This window comes from Gossypium hirsutum, chromosome A01, assembly GCF_007990345.1.
Source record: "Gossypium hirsutum isolate 1008001.06 chromosome A01, Gossypium_hirsutum_v2.1, whole genome shotgun sequence".
In the NCBI taxonomy this organism is placed as follows: domain Eukaryota; kingdom Viridiplantae; phylum Streptophyta; class Magnoliopsida; order Malvales; family Malvaceae; genus Gossypium; species Gossypium hirsutum.
Window position 1 is genome coordinate 110,103,463 of NC_053424.1, and position 24,359 is coordinate 110,127,821.

Below are 24,359 nucleotides of genomic sequence, written 5' to 3' on the forward strand. Positions count from 1 at the left end.
AAGTTGTTTTTATGAAAAAAATTGAACTATAGAAGAGAAGGGGAAGAAGATCTTTTGATTGATGTAGGAAGTGCAAATAGAGACTGCCATACAACAACGATTTAATAGCCGAATGACTTAAATGGAAACTTTTGAATAGTTTAATGACAATTCTACAACTTTTTAAAGTTGAGTGACCAAAATGTAAATTTACTAATAATTCAGTGGCCTTGATGCAATTTAGCCTAAAATGTATAGACTCAATGGTTGTAGATCCAAAAGGACAATACAACCTCTAAGGCACAAACAGGACACATGAACAGAATTGAAGAACATTACTTGGATTGCAAAGTGGAAAAATCTATTGAATGTTGATTCTTCAGAAATGCCTACAAAGCTCTATTCTTCAATCTTCCCATCTATCTTCTTTCTTTCCCTCATTTTTCTCTTCCTTTACTCCACTTTCCTCCCTCTTTATACCAATAATGACTCCTCTTCAGTGCCCACTAACAAGTTCCTTCCTTCATCCTCTCCTCCTTGTAACCTTTTCAAGGGCCATTGGGTTTTAGACTCCACCAAAGGCAAGCCTTTCTACGATGACACTTGCCCCTTTCATCGAAACGCCTGGAATTGTCTTAAGAACAAGAGGGACAACATGGGGATAATCAATTCCTGGAAATGGGTACCCAAAGATTGCAAATTGGAGAGGGTTGATCCCTGGAGGTTCTTGGGTTTGATGAGGAATAGGAATATTGGGTTTGTTGGGGATTCTTTGAATGAGAACTTTTTGGTGTCTTTTTTGTGCATTCTTAGAGTGGCTGATGAAGGTGCTAAAAAGTGGAAGAAAAAGGGTGCTTGGAGAGGAGCTTATTTTCCCAAGTATAATGTCACGGTTGCCTATCATAGGGCTGTCTTGCTTGCCAAATACAAGTATTTTTTTTTAATCTTTTTTACTTCATTGATAGTATTTCATTTTATAAATTTATGTCTTATTTGTTATCTTGTTGTGCTTGAAATTACACAAAATTAGATAAGAAAAAGGAAGTTGCTTAAACTGTGTTAAGCAATGAGAAGGCCATATTTGTATCAATCTATTAGGGGAAACTGGTAAATGCAGGCACTTTCTCTAGGGTCTTCACTAATGTTGTGAATTGTGATCATGAATTTTTTTCTAAATCTTTATATTGTTTGGTTTTAATTTGCTCTTGTTAACAGAAAAAACTATCAATGATCTTATTTCTGGTCTTTTGAACTAGTGTTTCTTGGAATTATGTTTTCCCATCCTGATGATGTTATACACTTGTACTATTGTAGACCATCCTAATGATGTTACATTTTTTGAGTTCTCTGGAAGTCTTTTGAAATACCAGTTTGCATTGTAGTTGCTATGAGTGTGATGAGTTTTCGGTTGGGATAGCTCAGTCCTGAGTTAAATTTTAATAGCAAGAGATGTAGCATGACCTTGGAACTGAAGAGATCTGAATTGGAATGTTGTGTCAGAGTTGATATTGCAGTTCTTATCGGACGACTGACCTCTTTGAAATGGTGTTTTGATCAGTAGACTGGCTTCTGACTTGCATGTTTGCAACTTTTTCTTTTCGGTGCTATGACTTGTAACTATTTGCTTGTTTATTAGCATCAGTGATTGTAGGTAATACACAATCTTATGTTATTTCATTGGTCTGTCTTAGTTTTATGTTTCACATGCTTGTGCTTTAATGAAAAAGGTGGAATCCGAAACAATCTGTGGTTTCTGATGAAGATGAACTAAAAGGAATATACCGAGTGGATGTAGATATTCTGGCAGATGAATGGAGCAGCATTGCTGACTTTTATCATGTTCTTGTTTTTAACACTGGGCATTGGTAATCTTCTTTTCTTTTTGCTAAATTATAAATAACACACTTTCCTTCATATATACATGCATGGCAATTATCTTGGGCCATTTCTCTTTGAGAACATCTTGGGATAATGTTTTATTTGATTTTGGTTAGGTGGGGCTATGATAAATTCCCAAAAGAGACACCTCTTGTCTTTTATCGGCATGGACGACCAATAAGTCCCCCATTGGGATTATTGAATGGCTTTAAAGTTGTTCTTGAAAATATGGTTCACCACATTCAAAAGGAGGTTCCTAAGAACACTCTCAAGTTCTGGCGGTTGCAATCACCAAGACATTTTTATGGTGGCGATTGGAATCAAAATGGTAGTTGCTTGTTTGACAGACCCCTTGAAGAAGACCAGGTATCGGTCGATATTTTTTATCCGTTCTTCAATTGCAACTTAAAGTTTGGTCTTATTTAATACTCCATTTAGTTTAGTCGCATAATGTTGCCAATTCAATCCTAATTTAGTTTGGTTTGGAAAAGAATCTACCGTCAGTCTAAAGAAACATCTTTTTGAATTTTAAAACTATTTTTGGAATGTGTATTGGTGTATCTACATTGAGTTTGATAGTAAACCCTAGACAGCTTGATTTGTGGTTTGATCCCAGCAACAATGGAGTGAATAAGGAAGCAAGGACACTTAATCATCTAATCAAAGAGGCAGTGCAAGGCACAGATATTCAGTTACTTGATCTGACTCATTTGAGTGAGTTTAGAGCAGATGCCCATCCGGCAATTTGGTTAGGAAAAAAGGATGCTGTGTCGATTTGGGGCCAGGACTGCATGCATTGGTGCCTACCTGGTCTTCCCGATACATGGGTTGATATACTGGTGCAACTAATCCATAATAGCTTCGAGACAGGATGACGAAATGTGAAGAGAATCTTACCAAATTGTTTAAATATTCACCTTGGATAATTTCCAAACAACTTCCACTGCGTGCATTGGATACAACGTTATGTGAGAACGTGAATGCCGGATACAGGTAAATGCCTGATTAATGAGAGTTTGCTGTTTGTAAATTGAACCCTGAAGCCTGTAGCATATCCTTTTATGGGTGTTTTTGAATTTTTTTTCTTTTGTTTTGGTTTTGCGGTTGAGGTTTGTGTCTCAGTGACATGTTAGATGTTAATGAAGCTTGAGAGTGCAGGCGAAGATGGCCGGAAGGTGAGCTGAGAAATTCATCTACAGTCTATAGGTTTAACATTCAAATATGTAGAAGGAATACCCTTCTTTTTTCTACTCATTCATTTGATTCTGTTTATGCCTTCAACGTTTCTGAAGTTTGAAAATGAAATGTTAGTAGTGCAGCTAATTGTTGTAAGCTGAGTCTGTTCCATTAAGTGCTATTACTCATTCAAAAATTATCCTCTCAAAAGCAGAAACAGAAGTTATCAAATTTGAAGAGAAGTTCAAAACGATTTTCAGTGACAATCTACACACACCTACCATACAATGGCCCTATGGGAAAAGCACAGCTAAGCAAAAATATAGAGTAAGAAAGGTCTTATGCGAAGAGCACAGCAAAGGAAAAAAAAAAGTACAGCAAAGTGAAAAAAAGCAAAACAAAATTAAAAAACGCACTGCCAATAAAAAAAGTTGAAAAATATTAAAATGGGAAAAATGAAAAATGAAAAAAGAAGCACAGCAAAGAAACATTTTAATTTAAAATTTAATATTAAAAAGGTGAAAAAGCGGGGAAATTAAAAATATTGCAACAGGGGAAAAATTAAAAATAATGGAAAAAGGGAAAATTAAAAATAATGGAAAAAGGGGAAAATTAAAAATAATGAAAAAAGGGGGGAAATTTTAAAATGGTTAAAAAAATGAAAAAGCACAGCAAAGGAAAAAAAGGGTAAAAATTAAAAATAGTGAAAAAAATTTAAAAAAATGTGAAAAAAGGAAAAGAGGGGAAAAATAAAAACAGTTAAAAAAATTAAAAGAGGTAAAAAAAGTAAAAAAAAAAGTGAAAAAGAAGAAAAAAAATTGAAATTGATGATTGGTGAAAATAAGGAAGGTGAAAAAAAAAGAACAAAAATAAGGGAGGTCAAAAAAGAAAAAGAAAAATCGGAATATGGTGAAAAAAGGAAAAATAAAAAATAGTGAAAAGAAGAAAAATTATTAAAAATAGAAAGTAAAAAAAGAATGAAATATGGTAAAGAAAGAAAAAAAAATACTGAAAAGAAGAAAATAAAAAAAAAGGAAGAAAAATACTGAAGATGAAAAATGTATAAATTAAAAATGGTGAAAAAATAAAAGAATAGTGAAAAGAAGGAAAGAAATTGAAACTAGTGATGGGGAAAAAGGGAAGAAAATTAAAGAAGGTGAAAAAAGAAAATAAATGGTCCCGGCGGGGCTCGAACCCGCGACCTTCGGCTCATAAGACCAACGCTCTAACCAACTGAGCTACGGGACCTGCTTGTTGGAGGATTCTTTTTATTATTTAAAATTATTTTTACTCCTAGCGTTTTTATTTAAACTTGGGCACCCGTTTCACCGTTTCTTTTCGTTTTCTTTTAGTAACTACCCTTCAAAGCAAGTCAAAGCTGATGAAAATCACTTTGAAACCAACCCAAAAGTCTATGAATATCAACGTTGATACGGACAACCTCCATTATTAAGTTACTGAAACAAGAAGAAGAGCCGGATAATCACAAGCTTCTTCTACAGAGCCAAAGGCTTCGCCATAGACAGACATGGCTAGCAGTTTAGTGCCATTATCAGCTCCACACCCTTCTTGGTTCACCCCCAAAAGGTATATTCTCTCTATCTCTCTCTCTTTTAATTTCTCTTGTTTTCACACCCAAAGGTATTTTCCTTCTTGTCATTCATTCGGGATGTTTAAGATTTTCACTTTTTTTTAGAAGAACTTTATGCAAATATGGAGTTTTATGACTAGGAAAGGATGTTCCTTTTTTTGGTTGTCATAGAGACATACTACTGGATTGTAGAACTCAGTGACAGAGGACTAAGTTTTGAGGGCATAGTAAAATAACAGGAGTTTAATGAGAATTTTTTTAATAAAAAATTGGGAGTTTAATTAAATTTTTTGTGAGAACAATAAGAATTTTCAAAAAAACTTAAAAGACAGCTTAATTAAATTTTTAAAAAAAATTAAAAGGTATAATGAGAATTTTCAAAAATTTGAGGGGTTCTAACTAAAATTTTCTACAAACTTTAAGGGAGAAATAAAATTTTCTAAAAGTTTCAAGAAAAAAATTTTAACTTTCCAAAATTAGGGGGAAGCCCCCATAAGGATTCGCGCCCCTGGTAGAACTCTAATATGCTATGCAGGTAAGAGTGAGGACACAAGTTGAGTGGCATATTGAGCTTCTGTTTAAATTCAATAGTTGTATATCATGACTGTGGGTTATGGATCAAATTTATTAATGCCAATGTTAGGATTGATTAACGAAGTTTGCAGATTTTGCAAATGGTGCATGAAAATTATTGTGGTGCTTTGGACATTATGGGTTTTTTTCTTCTTTTGGCAGGCTGCTAGTCATCTTTTGTGTTATAAACATGTTAAATTATGTGGATCGAGGAACAATAGCTAGCAATGGTGTCAATGGGAGTCTGGGAACTTGCACATCCAGTGGTACATGCACTTCTGGTAGTGGAATACAGTAAGACTTGGAGACCCTAATTCCAATTTTTCTTTTTATTGATTCATTTGGTGGTTGATATCTCATTAATTTGTTTAATTTCCCCCCAGATTGGGAGACATTGGAGCCTCTTGAGAGATTAGTTTGTCACAAACAAAAATTAAGGAATTCATATTGTCTGATTTTGTTCTTTTTCTTTTTTAGCATTAGACTACAAGACTGAATTAGTTTTGGATCAATGTATGTATTTATTGTCAGAAAAGACTTACAATACCATCTCATATATGTCTGATAGTTTATTATCCATTCTCTGATGCTCAACCTTGACATAAGAACCATTTTTCACTTGAGAACTTGTACCTCTATGCACTTGATTGAGATGTAAATACCATGCCAGTTTCTCTTTGAGATCTTTAAACTCTTCGGCTTATCCGGGTTCATTGTTCTGTATAGGGGTGAATTCAATTTGAACAATTTTGAAGATGGAGTTCTGTCATCTGCATTTATGGTTGGACTTCTTGTGGCTTCTCCCATATTTGCATCGTTAGCCAAGAGGTAAGGAGCTTCAGTAGTCCAGAAACTCATTGAATATATATATACACACACTCACATAAGCTGTATAAATATGGGCCACATATTTTTAAGTTTCAATCATTTGGTTTAGCTATACTTTTCTTGTTTATCTTCTAATAGAAGCATCATTACTGTATTTCAAATAATCTTGCATGCATGTGTCAGATAAATGTTGCTTCCAGGGTATGTTCAATTGTTATGTGTTAATATTTGTTGTAGTCTGATATGGTCTGATCAGGATGAATATGGTGTTTGAAGACCACAGTTTTCCATATAAGTTACTTGAGATTATAACAAGAAAAGTTTCAGGTTTTATGAATTAGGTCTAAATTGTTTTGTTTGAGTCCTTATGTATTTTTAAAAATTTTGCAGTGTCAATCCATTTAGACTTATTGGAGTTGGCTTGTCTGTATGGACTTTGGCTACAGCTGGTTGTGGCTTTTCATTCAATTTCTGGTCCATCACAATTTGCCGCATGTAAGTGGATTTCTTACTTCTCCTTTTCTTCATTTATTGTTTACTCTGTGATTACGTTAGCACTGAGATAATAAGTAATAGGATCGTTGTGCTAATCTTAGTTCTTTCTAGGCTAGTTGGTGTTGGTGAAGCTTCATTTATCAGTCTTGCAGCTCCTTTCATTGATGACAATGCCCCTATTGCTCAGGTTTCTTTATTTATATACTCTCTAATAACTGTGGGGATGTTAGGTCTGTGAGTACTTAATTTAATGCCTGATCTACTATGGTTTCTCGTATGAAATATAGAGACAAATAGGGGACATACCTGCCCGCTCTCTACCGGTATTGATATGGGTATTTGCATTTGTTTTGTCTATTTTAGTTTCATCTAAACTTCTTGTGAAGTTTCATATTAAAGTAAGTTTAATACCTCTTGCAGTTGTTTAATATTTTCTTCTCTTTTGGACTACTGCACTTGCAATGTTGATTAATGATTACTGATCTATGACAGGACCCTTATTAAGTGAATCCTAAAGTTGATGTATGTATGTTTAGGTAGACTTACTTATTGATTTGAATTAAGATCATGTGGCCAAAAGGGACATTTAGTTTATCCCAAATGTTGAGGAATTCAGGCCTTTCCGAAAATTGTCATGATCGGAAAGGGTGCAAGAAGGATTTTCAGCTTTTGATGTTGAAAAAAGACAAGTTAATTGTTTTGGTATGATCCATTATGAAATTTTAGTAGCCTTAAAGAGCTCAATCTTATTGTTTAATTATGCATGTCCTTCACATTCATCTTGCTATTAACTATCAAGTTTGGGAATTTTATGCAAATGCAATTTGTGTCTATACTTAATATTTCATCTTTTGCCAGAAAGTTTCTTGTTGGTAACATCCCCTTGAATCTTATCCTTCTCCTTCCTTTGTTTCAGAAAACAGCATGGCTGGCAATATTTTACATGTGTATACCTACTGGATATGCACTTGGCTATGTTTATGGTGGCTTAGTAAGTTTAGTTTACTAGCTCTTTTATAGTTATTGCCTTCTTTTCTCTTATTTGAAGCACTCTCCTTATCCTCTGCCTAGTTTAGAACTAAGAGAACTGTACTCTTCCCTTAAGTTATATTTGAGATGATGAATGAAAACCAAACTTCCTTTTGAAACAGGTTGGCACTTATTTGAATTGGCGTTTTGCATTCTGGGTGGAAGCCATTTTGATGCTTCCATTTGCTGTTCTGGGTTTTGTTATGAAACCTTTGAATTTGAAAGGTGTGCACTTCGGATCCCTACCGACTAGGATTCTTCCTGCAAACCCTTTTCCAGATAGTTTCTAACGTTTCTGTGATACAGGTTTTGCTCCTGCTGAATCTAAACAAGCACTGATCTCCGAAGAAATGGCTGTACAGGAAGTCCAAGGTGCTGCATAATTTACATTCCTGTTGCACTTCCCTCTTGAAACTGTATTTTATTGACCATATAAGAACATATCATGATTTATAATAAATAAATCACCTTAAAATGTTTTACTTTCAAAATCTAATATGAACCAACCATCTATTAAATTTTGGTGCTTTTGTCAAGATCTGCTTAGGAGGTAATGTTTCCCCTTCCACCAGCTTTGACCCTTGAAGTATATAAAATCTGTTTGAAGCATTGATGCTCGGTTAACCCTCATGTGTTTGCATGCTACGATCAATATAATTTGATGAGTTACTTGCCATTTCTACTTTTAGTCACAATTTCTTTTCAAGTGTGCATTCCAGGTTTCAACAGAAGTTAATCATTAAATGAACCTCATTTCATGATCTGCCCCCCAAACTGGGTTTCTTATGTGTAAGATCTCTTATTGTATGTACTTGACATTTTTATTATTCCTGGTGAAGATACAGAGGCTCTAAATCATAGTGCAAAACCCACGAAGGAAAAATTCAGCCATATGTTTTCCAAGTGAGAGGCATTTTTTTTATGCTACTTATTCTATTGCAGAAACTTCTTATTACATAATAGTAACTCGACAAACATACAAGCTTCGGTCGGGTTATTATCTATGTTTCATTGTATCTTTTACTGCACGCATTACTACTACTACTACATCTTCAAAACCTTTATCTGGACAGGATGAAATGCACATGCATTGATTTGAATCAGTTTTCAAGATTCATCAAAGACATAAAAGCACTCTTGGTTGACAAGGTTTATGTCGTCAATGTTTTAGGTATGTCCAGATCACTTTAAGTTCTGCTATTGTATCCCTGAAACATATCATGCAGAATTACGTACTCTTCAAAGAACTTCATTTTTTGGGATATAAGCTAACTTGAAAGCAGCCATTTTTCAGGTTATTGTGCATACAACTTTGTTTTAGGTGCTTATTCTTATTGGGGACCTAAGGCTGGTTACAAAATTTATAATATGGTAAGCTTTTAGAGCTAATGTGACCGTCTCTCTTCTTCACAAATTAACGTCTAAGATATCCATTATTGTTTAAAATTTGTCATCTCGGACAAATCTATAAATTCTGAATGGGACCAAGATTCATACAAAAGTAAATGAACAAAATAACCTGGTGATATGATAAAATTCAAGTTAGGGTCTTCTTGCAGAGTGATGCAGACCTGATATTTGGAGGAATAACCATTGTCTGTGGAATATTGGGCACACTAGCAGGAGGCTATGTTCTGGATTTGATGAAATCCACAATCCCCAATGCTTTCAAAGTAGGTACTTATGCATATACATTAGTAAATTATACACTTTCACCTTGTTGCCGTTCTCTTGATTGCTCTTCATCACCATAATCCCTGTACTTTTTTCTTCTTTTTTTGCAGCTTCTCTCTGTAACAACATTTTTGGGGGCAATCTTTTGTTTCACTGCCTTTTGTTTTCAGAACATGTATGCTTTCTTAGCTTTTTTCTCAGTTGGTGAACTACTGGTCTTCGCCATTCAGGTAACCTCCTTCCCAATGCAAAATTGAGGTTAGATCATAGGGTGACAGAGCTTAGATCATGTACTTAACTGTCTGTTTTAGTTTTGCCATCTTTAGTACTAGTTAACCAAGGTTTTGAGATATATGGGAATTAAATGGTGAGTTCCATTTGTAAACTAAACTTAGAAATCTTGTTTGCAGTGATGTTGAAAAGTTTTGCCACTTGTGTAGTTATGTCATTACTATAAAAATGACATGTTATGAAGCTAGAACTGAAGACTTACTTGATACGAAGTTCCTAAACTTCTCCTTTTTCAGGGTCCTGTAAATTACATATGTCTCCACTGTGTTAACCCGAGTTTGAGGCCATTATCTATGGCTATCTCTACTGTTTCGATTCACATATTTGGTGATGTGCCTTCTTCGCCACTTGTGGGGGTCCTCCAGGTTTGTCTTTCAACAATTTCTTGGGTACAATGTTAGATACGGATACTTGAGCAAAAATGAAGAGTCCAATTGACATGGATTAACATTTGTTTCTAAATTGTTTGAAAGTGAAAAAGTTAAAATCGAAAGATCTGGCATATTTAATCAGTGTTGACAAAAAAATTGGTTTCTCTATTTTATATACAGATAACTTTGTTCTGACATGGTTTTTGCAGGACGCTATCAACAATTGGAGAGAAACTTCTCTTATTCTAACATCAATTTTGTTTCCAGCAGCTGGAATATGGTTTATAGGTATTCTGACATGTCATGTCGGTCATTTAAAGCATTAATTCATAGGGTAAGAAAATTCCATGGTTGAATAATTACAACATATGTTGCAATGGCAGGAATATTTCTGCATAGTGTGGATAGATTCAATGAAGATAGTGAAGGACAAGTTACTGAAGTTGATAGATCAAATGCAACACCTTTGCTTGAACCCAGAGTTACAGAAACAAGTGACTCTTCTGCTAGTTGATCATCATCCATGAGTTGTATAGGTTTACAAGAGACAATAGCATTTTATAAATGCAATTTGTAATAACTACATTTTATTCCTTCAAAACCGCTACATTGTCCATCATTGTTCTAGACAACATGGAACTGAATGTTGCTTATGTAGGTTATGAAAACCCCTTTTTAATTTGGGTTTGTCGGTTCTAACCTCTAACCATCAGGTCGAAGCCTAGTGCTTGGAACTTATCCACAACAGAACAACCATATGAATGTAAAATGCTGTCCTGGTTAAAAAAGGTATTCTAACTTGTTCAAATAATAAGCAGAAAGAAATGCATCGGTAACAGTATTATATGATTACCAAGACCTGCTTGAAAAAGGGGAAGAAAGTTCAGTTCATTGTTTGAAAGTGAAAGCATTAGCTCCAATGCTCCTAGTAGTAGTTATACAAGTGAAAGGTCTCCGGCAGGAATCGATCTTTTGACAAGTTTAGCCCAAGACTCATTAGTCTCTTTAATGACCTTAAGAGCATATTCCTGCCATTATACATCATAACGTAAGGGAGCAGAAACCGGAAGGAGGTGAGAGGCACTCAAGTAGGGAGAATGAAACAAAACGAATACACACCTTGCTTGCTGCCTTGTTGCCAAGACCAAAATTGTTAGCTGGTTTTCCATCAGGGATCTTGTAATCTCTAAACCAATTCCTGATTGCGGTCAGTGTCCCCTGAAAAGATCATCATATGGATACCCAAAATTATTTGGGAAATGTAAGAAAGATGACTGTGCTTAGACTAGTTTAAATAATTCGATTTCATAACAGGTTACACTGACATCTTCAACTCTGGTAGCCATTGTAAAATAAGCTAGCAAAATCAGATCCTGGCTTCACTATTCTTGTTGTTGGCATGATCCATTATGAACTTAAGAGTTTAAAATTATAACAAAACCCAACAAATTATGGAGAACAATACCGGGAAATGCTTCTCAACATCATTGACATCATCCACAAGAGAAGCCCTTGGATCATCTAATGAGATGGCAACTATTTTCCAGTCAAGTTCCCCTTCATCAATCATGGCTAAAGCAGCCAAAGGCTTAACCTTCAGAATTTCACCAATCTTTCCCCGGCTATCACCAATCTCAACAACGTCAACTACGGATTCGATGAAACAAAAACATCAAGATTTCACAAGCAACTTTTCACAACAAAACAGAAGAAAATGCTGTTACAAGTTTCAAATATTGAAACATGGATTAGAATTACCAGGGTCATTATCACCAAATGCTCCTTCAACTTCAGAGTTTGCAAAAGATGGGTCTTCCCATGTTTGTGGAAGCAATCCATAATTCCAGTTTATATTATAGCTGAGGACAATTAATCGAATTACTAAAAATTGAAGTATCTAAGAAACTCAATAGACAATGAAAACTTACAATCTATAGCAAGAAGCTGAAACCAAGTAGATTCTAATAACAAAAATCCTACATAAATGTGCTTACTCTTTGTAACTTCATATTTACTAAGTAGATGGTCCTCTCCCATGTCATACGAATCGAGTATCACCCGAAGATTTTGAAATGTGCTTTAATACAACTGTGATCTTACATATCCTAAATTCACTTGCTGCTACTAGAAGCTAACTCAACTAACCACTCTGATGTTTAGTAGACAAGTAACAAAGTTATTTTCAGTAAATTACGGTGAGCTAAGAACTTGGGTCATCTAAATCAAGACAAGTTTCAAATTCAATGGCTATAATATGGCATTGCCCAATTTTTATTTTTATTTTTCCAAAAATCACGGTCAAATGCAAAATCTAATTGCATCATTGTTGGAAAAGTTTAAGCATCCAAGAAAAAATCAGTGCCGAAAATAATCTTACGGGTAATATCGAAGCTTGCCCTTCTTTGTGTCCTGCTTAATGGGTGTGTATAACTCAACAGTAGCAACCTCCATTTTTGCACTTGATTCTTTGGGTATCTCAACAATGAAGTTAAAAACACCATTTCCCAAATGCAATGGAACATCATGCCAAGGAGAAATCTAAGCCACCACCCAATCTCAATTACCGTTAAAAACATATATTACTAGATTTTGGAACCCAAAAGAAAAAAAAAACGAAGTGAAAAAAATACCTTCTTGCCCGAAGCATCTTCGAAGAAGACTCTGTAGTTTAGAGTTTCGGGCTGACCTTCTCGCTTGATCCGCACCTGGGAGTTATAAATGGCATTGCAAGAAAATAATCTTTTGGACAATAGTCTGCCATTGTTGAAGCTAAGAGCCTTGCTGCCGCGTTTCAAAGAGAAGGGTGTTTTGAGGAGCATGCAAGAAGAAGCGGCGGCTATGGTTGTCGGTGCCATGTTTGATTTATGTATTGTGGTGGACGCTCAATCAGTGAACCGGAATGTTTGGGAGTTGGTAGTTTTCATACATGGATGATTACCAGTCTGAGTTGATGCAATAAAAATTTGTTCTTAATCTATAAATAGTAATTAGTCAGCTATATTTTAGATAATATTGAATAGTGTCAGTTTAAAAAAATATAAATGTAATAATTGTATTTATTATTAAAAGATAATGAAAAACATTATTCATATGGTAAAACTGTTTTGAATTATTAATTAATTTATTCTATTTTGCTAATCTATTTCGTATTCATTTGTTATATATATATATATATATATATTTTTTGGGTTGAAGTATTACAAAAGATTAATGAAGTCCATCTAAATTTCTTTTTAGTTTTGTTTTACTATGCCGCGGTCTTAATTTTGGTTTGGTTATCGCTTGGCTTTTTCCTCTCTTATTAATATTTTTTCTTTTTTTTTCCTTTTTATTTATTACACATGTTTTCTTTCTTTTCAATTTACAGATCTATTTTGTGAGTATCTTTATTGTCTTTACAAGTTGTGATAAATAGATGATGGGATCTGTCATTCACTAAAACTCCACCGGCCATCATTAGTTTTTCTTAAAAATTGGGTGGATCTTCATCAACTTTTTAATCTGTTCCGAGAGTATTTTAGAATAATAAATGATTTCACATGTCGATTTGGATCTGTGTTGTCTTAAGTTTTATATATTTTTATTTATTTTTCCATTATTTAATAAGTTTTGAGTTTTAGAAGTTTTTGTCTACTCTTGTATCATATTTTTTAGTCTTGTTTATGCATGTAATCTTAGTTTTACAAGTGATTTTAAGGATGATTTTGTTATCGTCCTCTCTAGTTTGGTGAATACTCGATTCATTTGTCAATTTTTACTCGCCATTTTCGACTATCTGGAGCTAATTTCCTTACGGTATTAAGTGCTTACAATCACTTCAGATATATCGTACTTGAGTTGTGACAAAGCCAAGTGTCAACATATCATAATGTTCTAATGATGCTGAGGCTAAAGCATTTGTTGTGTTGATGGAGATTATCCTTCATCATTTATGACGAGTATTTGCTATTTTTTTCTCTGAATTGTATGGTTCTATTAATTGAATGAATTAATGAATTTAACTTTTAAATTTTTTTTAAGTTTTTTAATTAATAGATTGAATGTTAAATGCTAAATACTATTTTGTTAACGTTGTCGTTAACAGGTTGAATCAACTCTCCTTATGCTTATAATTCGCCTCAACACTCATTATTAATTTGGTAGGGTCACATCATAAAAATAAATATTTAAATATTTATAAGAATGACTCAACTTCAAAAACAATTATGTGAATGACTTGAAATGAACAATATCAGCCGGTGTCGACACCCAACTCAATCACCCCCAATCATTAGCTGTTGATTGCACGAGGGTTTAAAAAAAAAATTTTGGTGCCGACACGACAATGGTGGGCACATGTATTGTATTTTTTCACGTGTATTTTGTAAAAATATAGATATTCCCTGATCCAAAAAAGAATATTTTTTTATTATGTGCTGGCATCCATATGGTCGGCACTGCAAAAAATATATATATAATTTTTTTTTTATTTTTTTGTGTTGGTATTGTAGTGGTCGACACCCATATCAGGTAAAATACTTTTGAATTTAGTTTACTTGTTATAATACCTAGTAGACAAAGAAAACTATAAAAAGATGATGAAAAAATATTCAACAGTGAAGGAAACAAGAGAAGAAGAAGATGAAAAAAAATGGAGAGTTGGACATTTAAGGTTTCAATAGAGAAAAAAAATTGTATATGGAATTGCATTAATAAATTTAGTTAATGGTTTTTTTTATGGTTTTAAGGGAAGAAAAAGTTTAATGCAATTTTATAGTTCCAATAGGAAAAAGAGTTGTGGAAAGAAGTTTCTCCCTCTCCATTATCCCCTTTTCTTTAAAGTGCATTAATTAATTTTTAATTATCATATATAATTTCTTTCTCTTAAAAAAATTAATTAATAATTTTAAAAAGAATATTATTTAAATTTTTTAAATTCAATAAAAAATTGTATTTAGAAAAATTTTAAATCATACCATTTAAAAATAATAAAGCAGTTATATTATATATGATTAAAAGAGATAATCAAATTATTAACCATAATTCCTGTTTATGTTTCATATTAATGAATGATAATGATATAGATTGATGCAAAATTTCAATTCATATGCATTGAAATTTTGATTGTTGATTCTTGATGACAATCAATATGAATTGAAAATTTGCATCAATCTATATCATTATCATTCATTAATATGGAAATTAACAAAAAGAAAGAAAGAAGTTGAAATTGGTTATTATTTGGTTGACTTTCTATTAGGGGAGAAGTTTGTTTTCTTTTATTTTTATGATAGTAAAAATATAATTTTATCATTTTAATTTTTTAAAGGATTAAATTAATTTTTTTTATCATTTTGAGGGCCAAAGTGTAAATTCATTACTAATTTAAAATTTTAAGAGAACTAAATGGACAATTTTTTATTTTAGGGGGGAGCGGGGCTCTTGCCAGCCCTCCTAGATTCGCCACTGCTCTGTACATGGGAAAATGACCCCAAACAAAACTCAATCAACTCATCACAAAAAATATGCGTAAAGTTTTGTTTTTTTAAATAAAATTTTAATAAATATATTTACTATATAATTAAAAGAATTATCGCATTGATAAATAATACTAAAAATCCGTATGCATGTGGAAATCGTTATTTAGAATACAAATATATATTTAAAAATAAAGTATAATAAATAATAAAATGTATAGTTTAGAACTAATTAATATTAATATATGAAAATGTACGATATTAAAATAAAAAAAATTAAATTAAATTGTAAGTAAAACAAAATTTAAATACATAAACATATCAAATTAAAAATACTAAATACATACATCAATCCTAAGTTGGTGTCGAGTTAATTTATGACACAAAATTAGCAACATTGTTAATATTAAATCTCATCACGAACGTATGCGCGTGGATGCCACAAATTTAGAATACAAATATGTGATTAAACATATGGTTTAAAATTAATTAAAATAAAAATGAAGTTTTAGTTGAGCGATAGATTTAAGATTTTACTAATTAAATTGACACGGGTTTAAATCTCACTTTATGCATATTCTTATTGGTTTTTTGTTAAAATAAAAATATTAAAATACTTTCAAATAATAAAACTTATATTAATTATAGAATAATATCTCTATAATTTTTCTTAATCAATCGGTGTTCAACTTGTAGAGAAAGGATTTTATAAAATTGTAATTTCACATCATCCTTATCCCTTTTTAATGGGAGAATGACAAATCATATTTTTCCTCCTGGCTTTTAGTGTTATTAGTTTGATTTGAATTTTTTAAGAGGAAAAAGCTAAAAATCAAGAGAAAAATCTGATTTGTCGTTTTCCTATTGGAAATGAATAAGGATGTCGTAGAATCGCAGTTTTATACAATCCTTTCTCTTAACTTGTAATACTAATTTACTGATTGAATTTTAACTCGATTAGCATAAGCATTATAGCGAATATAAAAAGGCGTAGATTTAAGTGGGTTGATATACATTTTGAAAATAGTTCTAGATAATTCTACACATCTGTCAAAAATTAAGTTTAAAAAATAAGTTGTTAAGACATAATTAATGATTCAATAAAGGAAGAAAGATAGTTTGTTTCGTTAGTAACTAATGATTATTTTAACCATGATCTCATTAAATACATTTGTAAAAAAGAAAAGATTCATTAAATACCTAAAAGGAAAAAAAAAACCCGAAAGAAAAAGGAAGCAGAAACAGGTCATCATCATCGAACATGGCAACTACCAGCTGGATTAATTAACCCTAAATCCCTAATTTTTTTTCCCGAAAATTCTAAATATTTTTGGATTAAAATCCATTCAGCTTTGTCGAACATGGCTTCTTCAGAGATCGAGGTGGTACCATCAGAATCAGAACCGAAAACAACCCAACAACAAAACTCTACTCAACAAATTGCTATTATCGACGTCTTCTCAGCCTCTGCCTATGGAGATTTTGACAAACTGAGAAAATTCGTAGAAGAAGATGGTGCCCCACTTGCAACACCTGACGGTAACAGCTATTACGCCCTTCAGTGGGCTGCTCTTAACAACTTCTCAGATATTGCTCAGTACATTATCGATGTAAATGCAATTTTTTTTAAAACTTTATGGCAGGTTTTATTTATTTTTCTTGAGACTTAAATAACTTATTTTTTTAAAATATAATTAAAGCATGGTGGAAATGTAAATGCAACTGACAATAACCAGCAGACAGCTCTGCATTGGGCTGCAGTTAAGGGTTCGATTGCTGTGGCAGATGTGCTCTTGCAAAATGGAGCTCGGGTGGAAGCAGCTGATCTCAATGGTTATCGTGTAATTATTTTTGCTTTTATCTTTCGCTATCTGCTGATTCTTTGTTTTCCATAACTATTAACGGGAATCTAAAAGCCTATACCTCTCCGGATCAAGTATCTCCAATAAAATACTGCACTAGGGGTTTGATATTATGCTTAAATTAATCTATTTTCATCGCCATGCATGCAATAGTAATTACTTTTATTGCAGTGCATCTCAGAACCATTTTTTCTTCCAATGCAGGCAGTTCATATTGCTGCTCAATATGGGCAAACAGCCTTCTTAAATCATATTGTTGCAAAATATCACGCTGAATATGATGCACCTGATAACTGTGGAAGGTCGCCACTTCATTGGTATGTTTATTTATTGGTTTAGAGCTTGAGATCATTCAAGTCTAACATAGGCAATTAATTACATTTTTGGACGGAGCCAAATAAGTAGTATTATTCATTCAATATAGTTTGTAGTATGTTTTTATTTTTGGCTCTACTCTGTGCTTTATGCTTTTATGAATGGAAAACAATTATGGTTGGCTGTGGATGAACCATAATCACTTTTTGAATGGGGCTTTTCAGTACTAAGAGGGTGTAGCAATTTGGTGTCATGTTTGTAAGAGGAGGTTTTCCCCTACTATACAAACACGCTAGTGCTAAAAGGGTATCGCAATATGGCGCAATATCGGCAGTGGCCTATATTTGGTTGTTGTAGCATACTGGGGAGAATGAAAGCTTTCACATGTGGTTCTGGTTACACTGTCAATGTTAGTCACATTCCCAAGCAGGATGAGACCTGCATTGCCAGTCCCTAGTTCCAACCTCTTTTACCCAAGGAGAGGCAATACCATTGCCTAGGTTGAGGTTCATTCTGGTGTTATTTTTTGAGGTCCTCTCACATGAACCGTTCAATTTGGTGGTCTTGTTATACATCATTAGATCCGAAAGTTATATGGGTTAAATGAAACTTGTAATGGTCAAGTTCTTACATCATGTTCTATATCTTTTACTCATTCTATCTCTTTACTTTTTTTATTTAATTTTTATATTTTATTTTGTTTTTTTCCTTCACAACCTTCAAATAACTGCAACTGTTGCAAATCAATCATCCAGTTACCTATCTAGATTCCAATAACAAGGCCATCAAATACGTTAAGAGTACCTTATAGGGCTGACCATAAAGGACCTCACTCTAGGCATAACTTTTGTTTTGAATGTCAGTGGCTTTTGATGTTTGGTACTTATGTTTTCTTGCAGTAGCTCTTTTCTTCGAAAAGTGTAGTGAATGCTTGTTAACTATAATTTTCATTCATATGATTTGTTAAACAGGGCTGCATTCAAGGGATTTTCAGATACAATTAGACTGCTTCTATTTCGAGATGCGTTTCAAGGGAAACAAGACATAGAAGGTACTGTGCGATAATTAATTTTTGCACTGTCTCAAATGCAAGTTTTGTAGTTGTGTGATGAATCCGTATGGAACCATCTTTATGATTTAAATTTTTAACGGTGGTGAGAATCTTCTATTTTGTAACTGAACCTGTGATAATTACAATTTATTTAGTGTGCTAAGCTGGAAATTATTGCTTTGATTTTACTACGAAGTTTTTAATGATTTTGTATATTCGTTGCTGCCAGGTTGCACTCCATTGCACTGGGCTGCACTGAGAGGAAATGTAGAGGCATGCATGGTTCTCGTGCATGCAGGCACAAAGCAGGAATTATTGCTAAAAGATAAAGCTGGAAACACCCCTCTTAAGCTTGCATCTGATAAAGGTCATCGGCAGATTGCCCGTCTCCTTGTACGTACTGTTAGTTGTGTTTTTTACATTTTTATTTTGAAGACTGTAGTTTCTGAATGTGGTTTCTATAAGGAAATGAGCATTTGGACTTGCCAGTAGTATTGTGTCTGGATTCTCATTAGTTATGATTTTTGCGGACCCATTAATATTAGGTGCTGCCTTTCTGGGGTGTGTTTGTGCCAGATGTAGTGGAGTTTGAGTCTTGATAGTTTGGCTTCAAATATGAAGAATGTGAATAGCATATGTACAATAGATAATTTTGCCGTATAAAACATCACGACAGCCGATAAAATGTGAATATGAAAATATAGAATTGTATTATTAGTTCCATGGTTTAATGTTTTTCATGCTCTACAGTTGATGTCTGACTAGAGAGGAGTTCACAAGATGGTTTACACTGTTGATATCTGTATCAAATTCTCAAACCATTCCAAGTGATATTCCCTGTTGTTACATTCTTTTAATTTTTTTAAAAAAATCTTGTAGATTTTGTGGCTGTTTAATATTTTGTTATTTTGATTTTCAGTCTAAAGCAGAAAGAGCCAATAGCAAACGGTTGTTCGACAAAATTCATGGTGGGAAGATGGGGGAAGTTGGTTATGCTCCCATATTATTTTGTGTTATCATTGTTCTAATTATCCTCTTCATCAACTCAGTTCTTGCTAGTGAGTACATTAGTATACTTTCATCCATCAACATGTTTGTTTTTGCCATTGATCATGAATAATCCCTTTAAGTTGCATGTAGCTCCAACTCTTCCTAAGGTAACTGCCATTGTTGGACTTTGGGGATGGATTGGTGTTTCTCTTGGTATTGGCTCGTTGATAATGTTCTACAGGTGTTGTAGGTAATAATTTATGCTCTGACTTTTATGTTCATTGAGTTGATTTCACATGTTTTAATTTTTCTGATTTTCTACTTGATATAGTAGTCTTTTTGGAGCTTGGTGCATGAAATATTATTATATAGATGTTTGGTCTCTTTCAATTATATGTTTATAATGCACATTGCATTGTTTGATAGACGTCTAGATGTGGCTTTGCTTGGCAAGTGCTTTTTTGACAAATTGGAACATTTGACAAATTTGGAACTGTAAATTAAACTACTAGGTAAAAAAAAATTTATTCATAATTTGTGACCTGTAAATGAAACCATTGTCTGATTTAAACAAATTTTGACTCTTGGCCAAATTCTTTTTTATGCTTTCTTCTTGATTTTCTTTCACGATTCACTGCAGCAAAGATCCAGGTTATATAAAAAAATCTAGAAGATCAGATGGCTATGAAGATACAGAGGTATGAGAGTGTTTGTGTAATTAGTTATTAACTTAATCCTTCAACAGTAGCTAGGTATTAATAAAAGGAGTACTGTGGAGAAGGCTGTATCTGGTAGGCACAAATAACTGCAACTTTTAAGTGAGCTGGGTCCTGGTGTATATATCATTGTTTTTCTATAAAGTTTTTACAGTTAGCAGTTCCACATGCCATGATTGTTTCTAGCATTCACGGTGAAGGGGGAAGTAGACTGTCCATTGTGGTGTCATCGGAATTATTTGTACCCATTTAGAAGGGGGAAGTAGGGACTAAAAGTTCTCTAGCATAGCCATTTCTATGCCGTAAATAAAGAGCTTGAGGGCGGACTGTATAAAAGGTCTAGCTTTCGGAGATGCAGAAATTTTTTGTGTGGGGCATGAGTAGGGTTAAGGGGAGTGGGCTCTTAGGTAGACTTAAGAGTTTGGTTGGTTAATTGTCTGGACTTGAAGGGGAACTAGAAGGATGGTGTTCATATCATCTGCATTAAAGCATGTCATCTAGTTGATTCTTAGACTCTTGAAATGATTTTTCGGCTGTATTTTTATTCCTTCACATTTCAGACTTAGGAAAAAAATTTTCTAGCTCGATCAACTGACCATAGGATTGTGGCCTGTAAAGGAACAAACTTCCCTTTTCAGAACTCAGTGCAGAATTAAAAAAAGAAAAAAGACTTTAAGCTCTTTACTTTTGCTATTATTTTTTATTAATTGAGCCATTTTTATATTCTCAATTGGTAGGATCCCTTGCTGAATATTGAGCTGAACAACGCATCTGTATGGACAGGAAACTGGGATCAGCTTTGCCCTACCTGCAAGGTTTCCGGATGAACCTTTTCTTGTTATCATCTATTGCTTTTCTGCATGGATATTCCTCATCTTGCAATGCTGTTTTGACCCAATTTTCTCTGTTCTGTCAGATAATAAGACCTGTACGTTCTAAGCACTGTCCTATCTGTAAGCACTGTATTGAACAGTTTGACCATCATTGCCCATGGATATCTAACTGCGTAGGAAAGGTAAAGAAATCAGTGTTGAGCTAAATGTGGAAGATAATGATATAATGAATCACTCTTTTTTTTACATTATTGGAGTGTAAAGATCATATACCTTTTATTGACTCTTAAATATTTGGTAGTTGTTTTCAATTTGAAAGATGTTATTTTTAGTATCAATAAGAGTATTTATATAAGGATGATATTGATGTCACTTTGGAGCATCTATGACACAATCTGTGGCCCAGCTTTCACATAAGTGCTACAATCCATTCCATCTTTAGCATCTTTGTTTAATTTGTTTGGAACATACTATTCCCCCCCCCCCAAAAAAAAAACAAAACCCCTCCCCCTTTTATTTTAGTTTATCTCATACTGAATGATTTAAACAAGATGTTCTTGGTGAAACTGATACTGCAATCTGACTGTTTTTGTTAATTTATTTTTCCTTATCTGCTTTACTTACCGTGCACTTGCAGAGAAACAAATGGGATTTCTTTGTTTTCATATGTATGGGAACCTTGACTTCATTCATTGGTGCTTTTGTTGCAGTTCAAAGTATGTGAATTAAGACAAATAAGCCTCTAGTCTTTGTCACCTTTTGTGATTGAGATCGAATTAGTTTTTATTCAACTTATTTAATATATTTCTGTGTCATTAGGGATATGGACAGCAATACCTGTATTGTCTGCTGGTAAAACATGGATTCATCTTGTGATTGATCATCATCCTGGTATTGTTGCATTTCTCCTTCTGGATGCTCTTGTTTTGATTTCTGCTACAACTTTGACCATAATTCAGGCAACCCAGGTAAATGAAGAGTCCATTTTCCTTTATCTGGACTATTTAAAGATTTTTAAGGCTGGTTAAGGAATGTAGAAATGGCAAAATTGATTTTGATTAAAGACTGGAAGCAAATAGGTCCCCTTTCTATTTAAGATGATTTGACTATAGCCTTTATTTTCTAATTCAGATAGCTCGGAATATCACCACTAACGAAGTATCAAACGCCATTCGCTATCGGTATCTCCATGGCCCTGAAGGACGGTTTCGGAATCCATATAACCATGGTTGCCGAAAGAATTGTACAGATTTCTTCACTCGTGGTTACACAGATGATGAGATTGCTTGGCCTCCATTAGAGAGTGTTGCCAGTTAGAGCCAACTAGGGTTAGCTTGTTGTGTTGTTTGTTAAGTAGATATACACATCCCAGACCCGACTCATGTTAATATACAAACCCGTTGCACATCATAAGCAGAAGAAAAGGGTAAAAAGATACAAATAGTTAAAATTCTTTCGTAGAGAAATGAGCCTCTTCTATTTGCTTCCTGGTTAAAGAGGGAGAAAACAGAAGCCTGTTCGATCTATACATCGTGTGCTTAATCTTGTAGTCATCACAGGAAATAGTCAGTCTTTGAAAGTGGTTATACAAAAAAGTGATAGGGAAATGAAGAAGTGAGGATGCATTTTCAGAAATCAAGGTATTTCCATTGTTGGGAAACTACACTTTGCCTCAATTCTCATGTATGCAAGTAAAGTTTCTTAAAAGCTGCGTTTTATACTTGAACTGTTTTTGCTCATGTTTGGAGCTTTGAAGGATTTTTTCCAATGGAAGAAATTGTTACATTAGTCCATTTTCCTTCTACTATATTGTACTCTTCATATATAATTTACTCAATTTTAATTGGGATGGAATGAGAGTTGCATGCTATTTGTTTTATTTACTTTTTTAAAGAAATTGCTAACAGTGCCATGAAATATATTTTTGTTGTTAATACCAGAAAATGTATTGAAGCATCGCATGAAAATTTAAACACACGTGATATGAAGACACATAATATATCAATGTTTATACAGCACAAACTATAAGTATAGCAAAAGTATAAATATTTGACAGAAAAATAATACGAGCGGCACTAGAATGGTTGCCCTATACCTGGTCTTTGATGTAAATGGTACTCTCTGTATATATATATTGGCGGCGCGTTATGCATGTTCTGTCTTTTAAAAGTATTTGGTTGGATTTTTATAATAGTTATTTTTATTTAATTTTTTTAAAAATTATGTCATATAAAATTTAACAGTTTTAATAAGAAAAAATCTTATTAATATAATATCAATAACTTAAAGATATATTTAAAATATTTTAAAGCTCAATGTATGTATACACTCATTAGAGGTGGATATGAAGAGTTGAGTTGAATTTCAGTGGCCATTGTCGGATTCATCACGGGTTTCAATTTCCCGAAAAGGAACAAGTTGAGTTAGCAGGGCAGGAGGGATATTCTTTTCAACCTAACTGTCGATAACTAAGCTGTACACTGCCGTAAAAGCTAAATCAGCTAGCTCGTCAAAACACGTAAGCGTGTATTGGACAGGCATGCTAGCTAGCTGGAATTTATCCATATATTTATATATATTATAGATAGATAGCCAAATGATTGTATAGCCAAATGATTGTTTCATGAAGCTGAAATATTTGTAGGTACGTAGAAGAACCTTCTTAACTTACTACTTCACGCCAACCACCATTGACCAAATATCCAGCTATTAGCTAACTTCAAAATATTCTCCCCTTTCTCTTTACTATATTGCAGAAGGAAGAAGCTTGGGAATCGCAGGCTGCGAAAAAATAGAACTTCAATAATGACAATATATCACAAAGAAAAAAATAAAGAATATAGATTTTTACGTGAAAATCCTTTCAGTAAAAAATCACGGGCAGATGAAAAGATAATTTAATATGTCGAATTCGAAATGATTATAAGAGGAATAAACTATGCCTATTTATAGGCTTTTAAAAACATATTCTAATAGAAGGATTGTAGTAAGATTGAAACACCTTATTCTAATCGATATCAAATAGATGGAGTTTAATAAAGTTTGAAAAACCTTATTCTAAAATAAAATAAAAGAAGTGTAGTTCTATACGGATTTTACTTTTGTTTTATTTTACAACTGTATTTTATTTAAGTAAGCATTCGGGTCACAGTTTATTGAACTAATCAAAACAGAACTCTAAGCCATTGTTTATGCGAAGATATTTTATTTGTTTTACTGTTTTTTTTCAATAATAGTTTTCCAAGACTTAA

At 33.3% G+C, this 24,359-nt stretch overlaps 4 protein-coding genes and 1 non-coding gene across 8 annotated transcripts; 3 read left to right on the forward strand and 2 right to left on the reverse strand.

The window, feature by feature from the left end:
- The first annotated feature begins 265 nt into the window (after nt 1-265).
- LOC107925498 (protein trichome birefringence-like 12) lies at nt 266-3,189 on the forward strand. 2 transcript variants are annotated; one of them, XR_001692016.2, is made up of 5 exons: nt 275-909; nt 1,707-1,844; nt 1,974-2,223; nt 2,451-2,850; nt 2,967-3,189. XR_001692016.2 is itself a non-coding variant. In XM_016856212.2 (4 exons), exons 1-4 carry the CDS (start codon nt 365-367, stop codon nt 2,730-2,732), a joined length of 1,215 nt encoding a protein of 404 aa, XP_016711701.1. In that variant the 5' UTR covers nt 266-364; the 3' UTR covers nt 2,733-3,189. The 2 variants fall into 2 exon arrangements, 1 of the variants encoding a protein (XP_016711701.1); XM_016856212.2 differs by having other exon boundaries at nt 266-909; nt 2,451-3,189.
- A 1,018-nt stretch (nt 3,190-4,207) lies between these two features.
- TRNAI-UAU (transfer RNA isoleucine (anticodon UAU)) lies at nt 4,208-4,281 on the reverse strand. The gene has a single exon. It is a non-coding gene; the product is annotated as a tRNA-Ile (tRNA).
- Nucleotides 4,282-4,378: 97 nt separating this feature from the next.
- Nucleotides 4,379-10,564, forward strand: LOC107925480 (probable sphingolipid transporter spinster homolog 2). 2 transcript variants are annotated; one of them, XM_016856190.2, is made up of 16 exons: nt 4,379-4,620; nt 5,360-5,491; nt 5,924-6,025; nt 6,416-6,520; nt 6,632-6,707; nt 7,437-7,511; nt 7,672-7,774; nt 7,856-7,921; nt 8,389-8,452; nt 8,623-8,720; nt 8,844-8,920; nt 9,109-9,222; nt 9,334-9,453; nt 9,751-9,879; nt 10,095-10,173; nt 10,269-10,564. In XM_016856190.2, exons 1-16 carry the CDS (start codon nt 4,562-4,564, stop codon nt 10,397-10,399), a joined length of 1,530 nt encoding a protein of 509 aa, XP_016711679.2. In that variant the 5' UTR covers nt 4,379-4,561; the 3' UTR covers nt 10,400-10,564. The 2 variants fall into 2 exon arrangements, with proteins under 2 accessions (XP_016711679.2, XP_016711680.2); XM_016856191.2 differs by having other exon boundaries at nt 8,395-8,452.
- LOC107925481 (soluble inorganic pyrophosphatase 6, chloroplastic) lies at nt 10,267-12,836 on the reverse strand. The gene is made up of 6 exons (XM_016856192.2): nt 12,516-12,836; nt 12,263-12,423; nt 11,644-11,744; nt 11,351-11,532; nt 11,005-11,103; nt 10,267-10,913 (listed from the first exon to the last, which is right to left on the reverse strand). Exons 1-6 carry the CDS (start codon nt 12,738-12,740, stop codon nt 10,821-10,823), a joined length of 861 nt encoding a protein of 286 aa, XP_016711681.2. The 5' UTR covers nt 12,741-12,836; the 3' UTR covers nt 10,267-10,820.
- Nucleotides 12,837-16,536: 3,700 nt separating this feature from the next.
- Nucleotides 16,537-22,957, forward strand: LOC107925495 (probable protein S-acyltransferase 23). Of its 2 annotated transcripts, none has more exons than XM_016856211.2 (13): nt 16,537-16,880; nt 17,103-17,182; nt 17,408-17,520; nt 18,490-18,569; nt 18,799-18,962; nt 19,489-19,627; nt 19,710-19,809; nt 20,200-20,257; nt 21,013-21,090; nt 21,192-21,290; nt 21,746-21,824; nt 21,928-22,076; nt 22,240-22,957. In XM_016856211.2, exons 1-13 carry the CDS (start codon nt 16,703-16,705, stop codon nt 22,423-22,425), a joined length of 1,503 nt encoding a protein of 500 aa, XP_016711700.2. In that variant the 5' UTR covers nt 16,537-16,702; the 3' UTR covers nt 22,426-22,957. The 2 variants fall into 2 exon arrangements, with proteins under 2 accessions (XP_016711700.2, XP_016711699.2); XM_016856210.2 differs by having other exon boundaries at nt 16,538-16,951; nt 17,042-17,182.
- The last annotated feature ends 1,402 nt before the right edge of the window (nt 22,958-24,359 follow it).

Coding starts and splice junctions, on each gene's coding strand:
- LOC107925481 (XM_016856192.2), bottom strand. CDS start 12,740: ATGGCACCGACAACCATAGCCGCCGCTTCTTCTTGCATGCTCCTCAAA. Junction 12,424..12,515: donor AAGATGCTTCGGGCAAGAAG/GTATTTTTTTCA, acceptor GTGGTGGCTTAG/ATTTCTCCTTGGCATGATGT. Junction 11,533..11,643: donor ATTTGGTGATAATGACCCTG/GTAATTCTAATC, acceptor TCGAATCCGTAG/TTGACGTTGTTGAGATTGGT.
- LOC107925480 (XM_016856190.2), top strand. CDS start 4,562: ATGGCTAGCAGTTTAGTGCCATTATCAGCTCCACACCCTTCTTGGTTC. Junction 8,721..8,843: donor TTATGTCGTCAATGTTTTAG/GTATGTCCAGAT, acceptor GCCATTTTTCAG/GTTATTGTGCATACAACTTT. Junction 9,880..10,094: donor CACTTGTGGGGGTCCTCCAG/GTTTGTCTTTCA, acceptor TGGTTTTTGCAG/GACGCTATCAACAATTGGAG.
- LOC107925498 (XM_016856212.2), top strand. CDS start 365: ATGCCTACAAAGCTCTATTCTTCAATCTTCCCATCTATCTTCTTTCTT. Junction 1,845..1,973: donor GTTTTTAACACTGGGCATTG/GTAATCTTCTTT, acceptor GATTTTGGTTAG/GTGGGGCTATGATAAATTCC. Junction 2,224..2,450: donor GACCCCTTGAAGAAGACCAG/GTATCGGTCGAT, acceptor AACCCTAGACAG/CTTGATTTGTGGTTTGATCC.
- LOC107925495 (XM_016856210.2), top strand. CDS start 16,703: ATGGCTTCTTCAGAGATCGAGGTGGTACCATCAGAATCAGAACCGAAA. Junction 21,091..21,191: donor AGCTTTGCCCTACCTGCAAG/GTTTCCGGATGA, acceptor CTGTTCTGTCAG/ATAATAAGACCTGTACGTTC. Junction 21,825..21,927: donor TGCTTTTGTTGCAGTTCAAA/GTATGTGAATTA, acceptor CTGTGTCATTAG/GGATATGGACAGCAATACCT.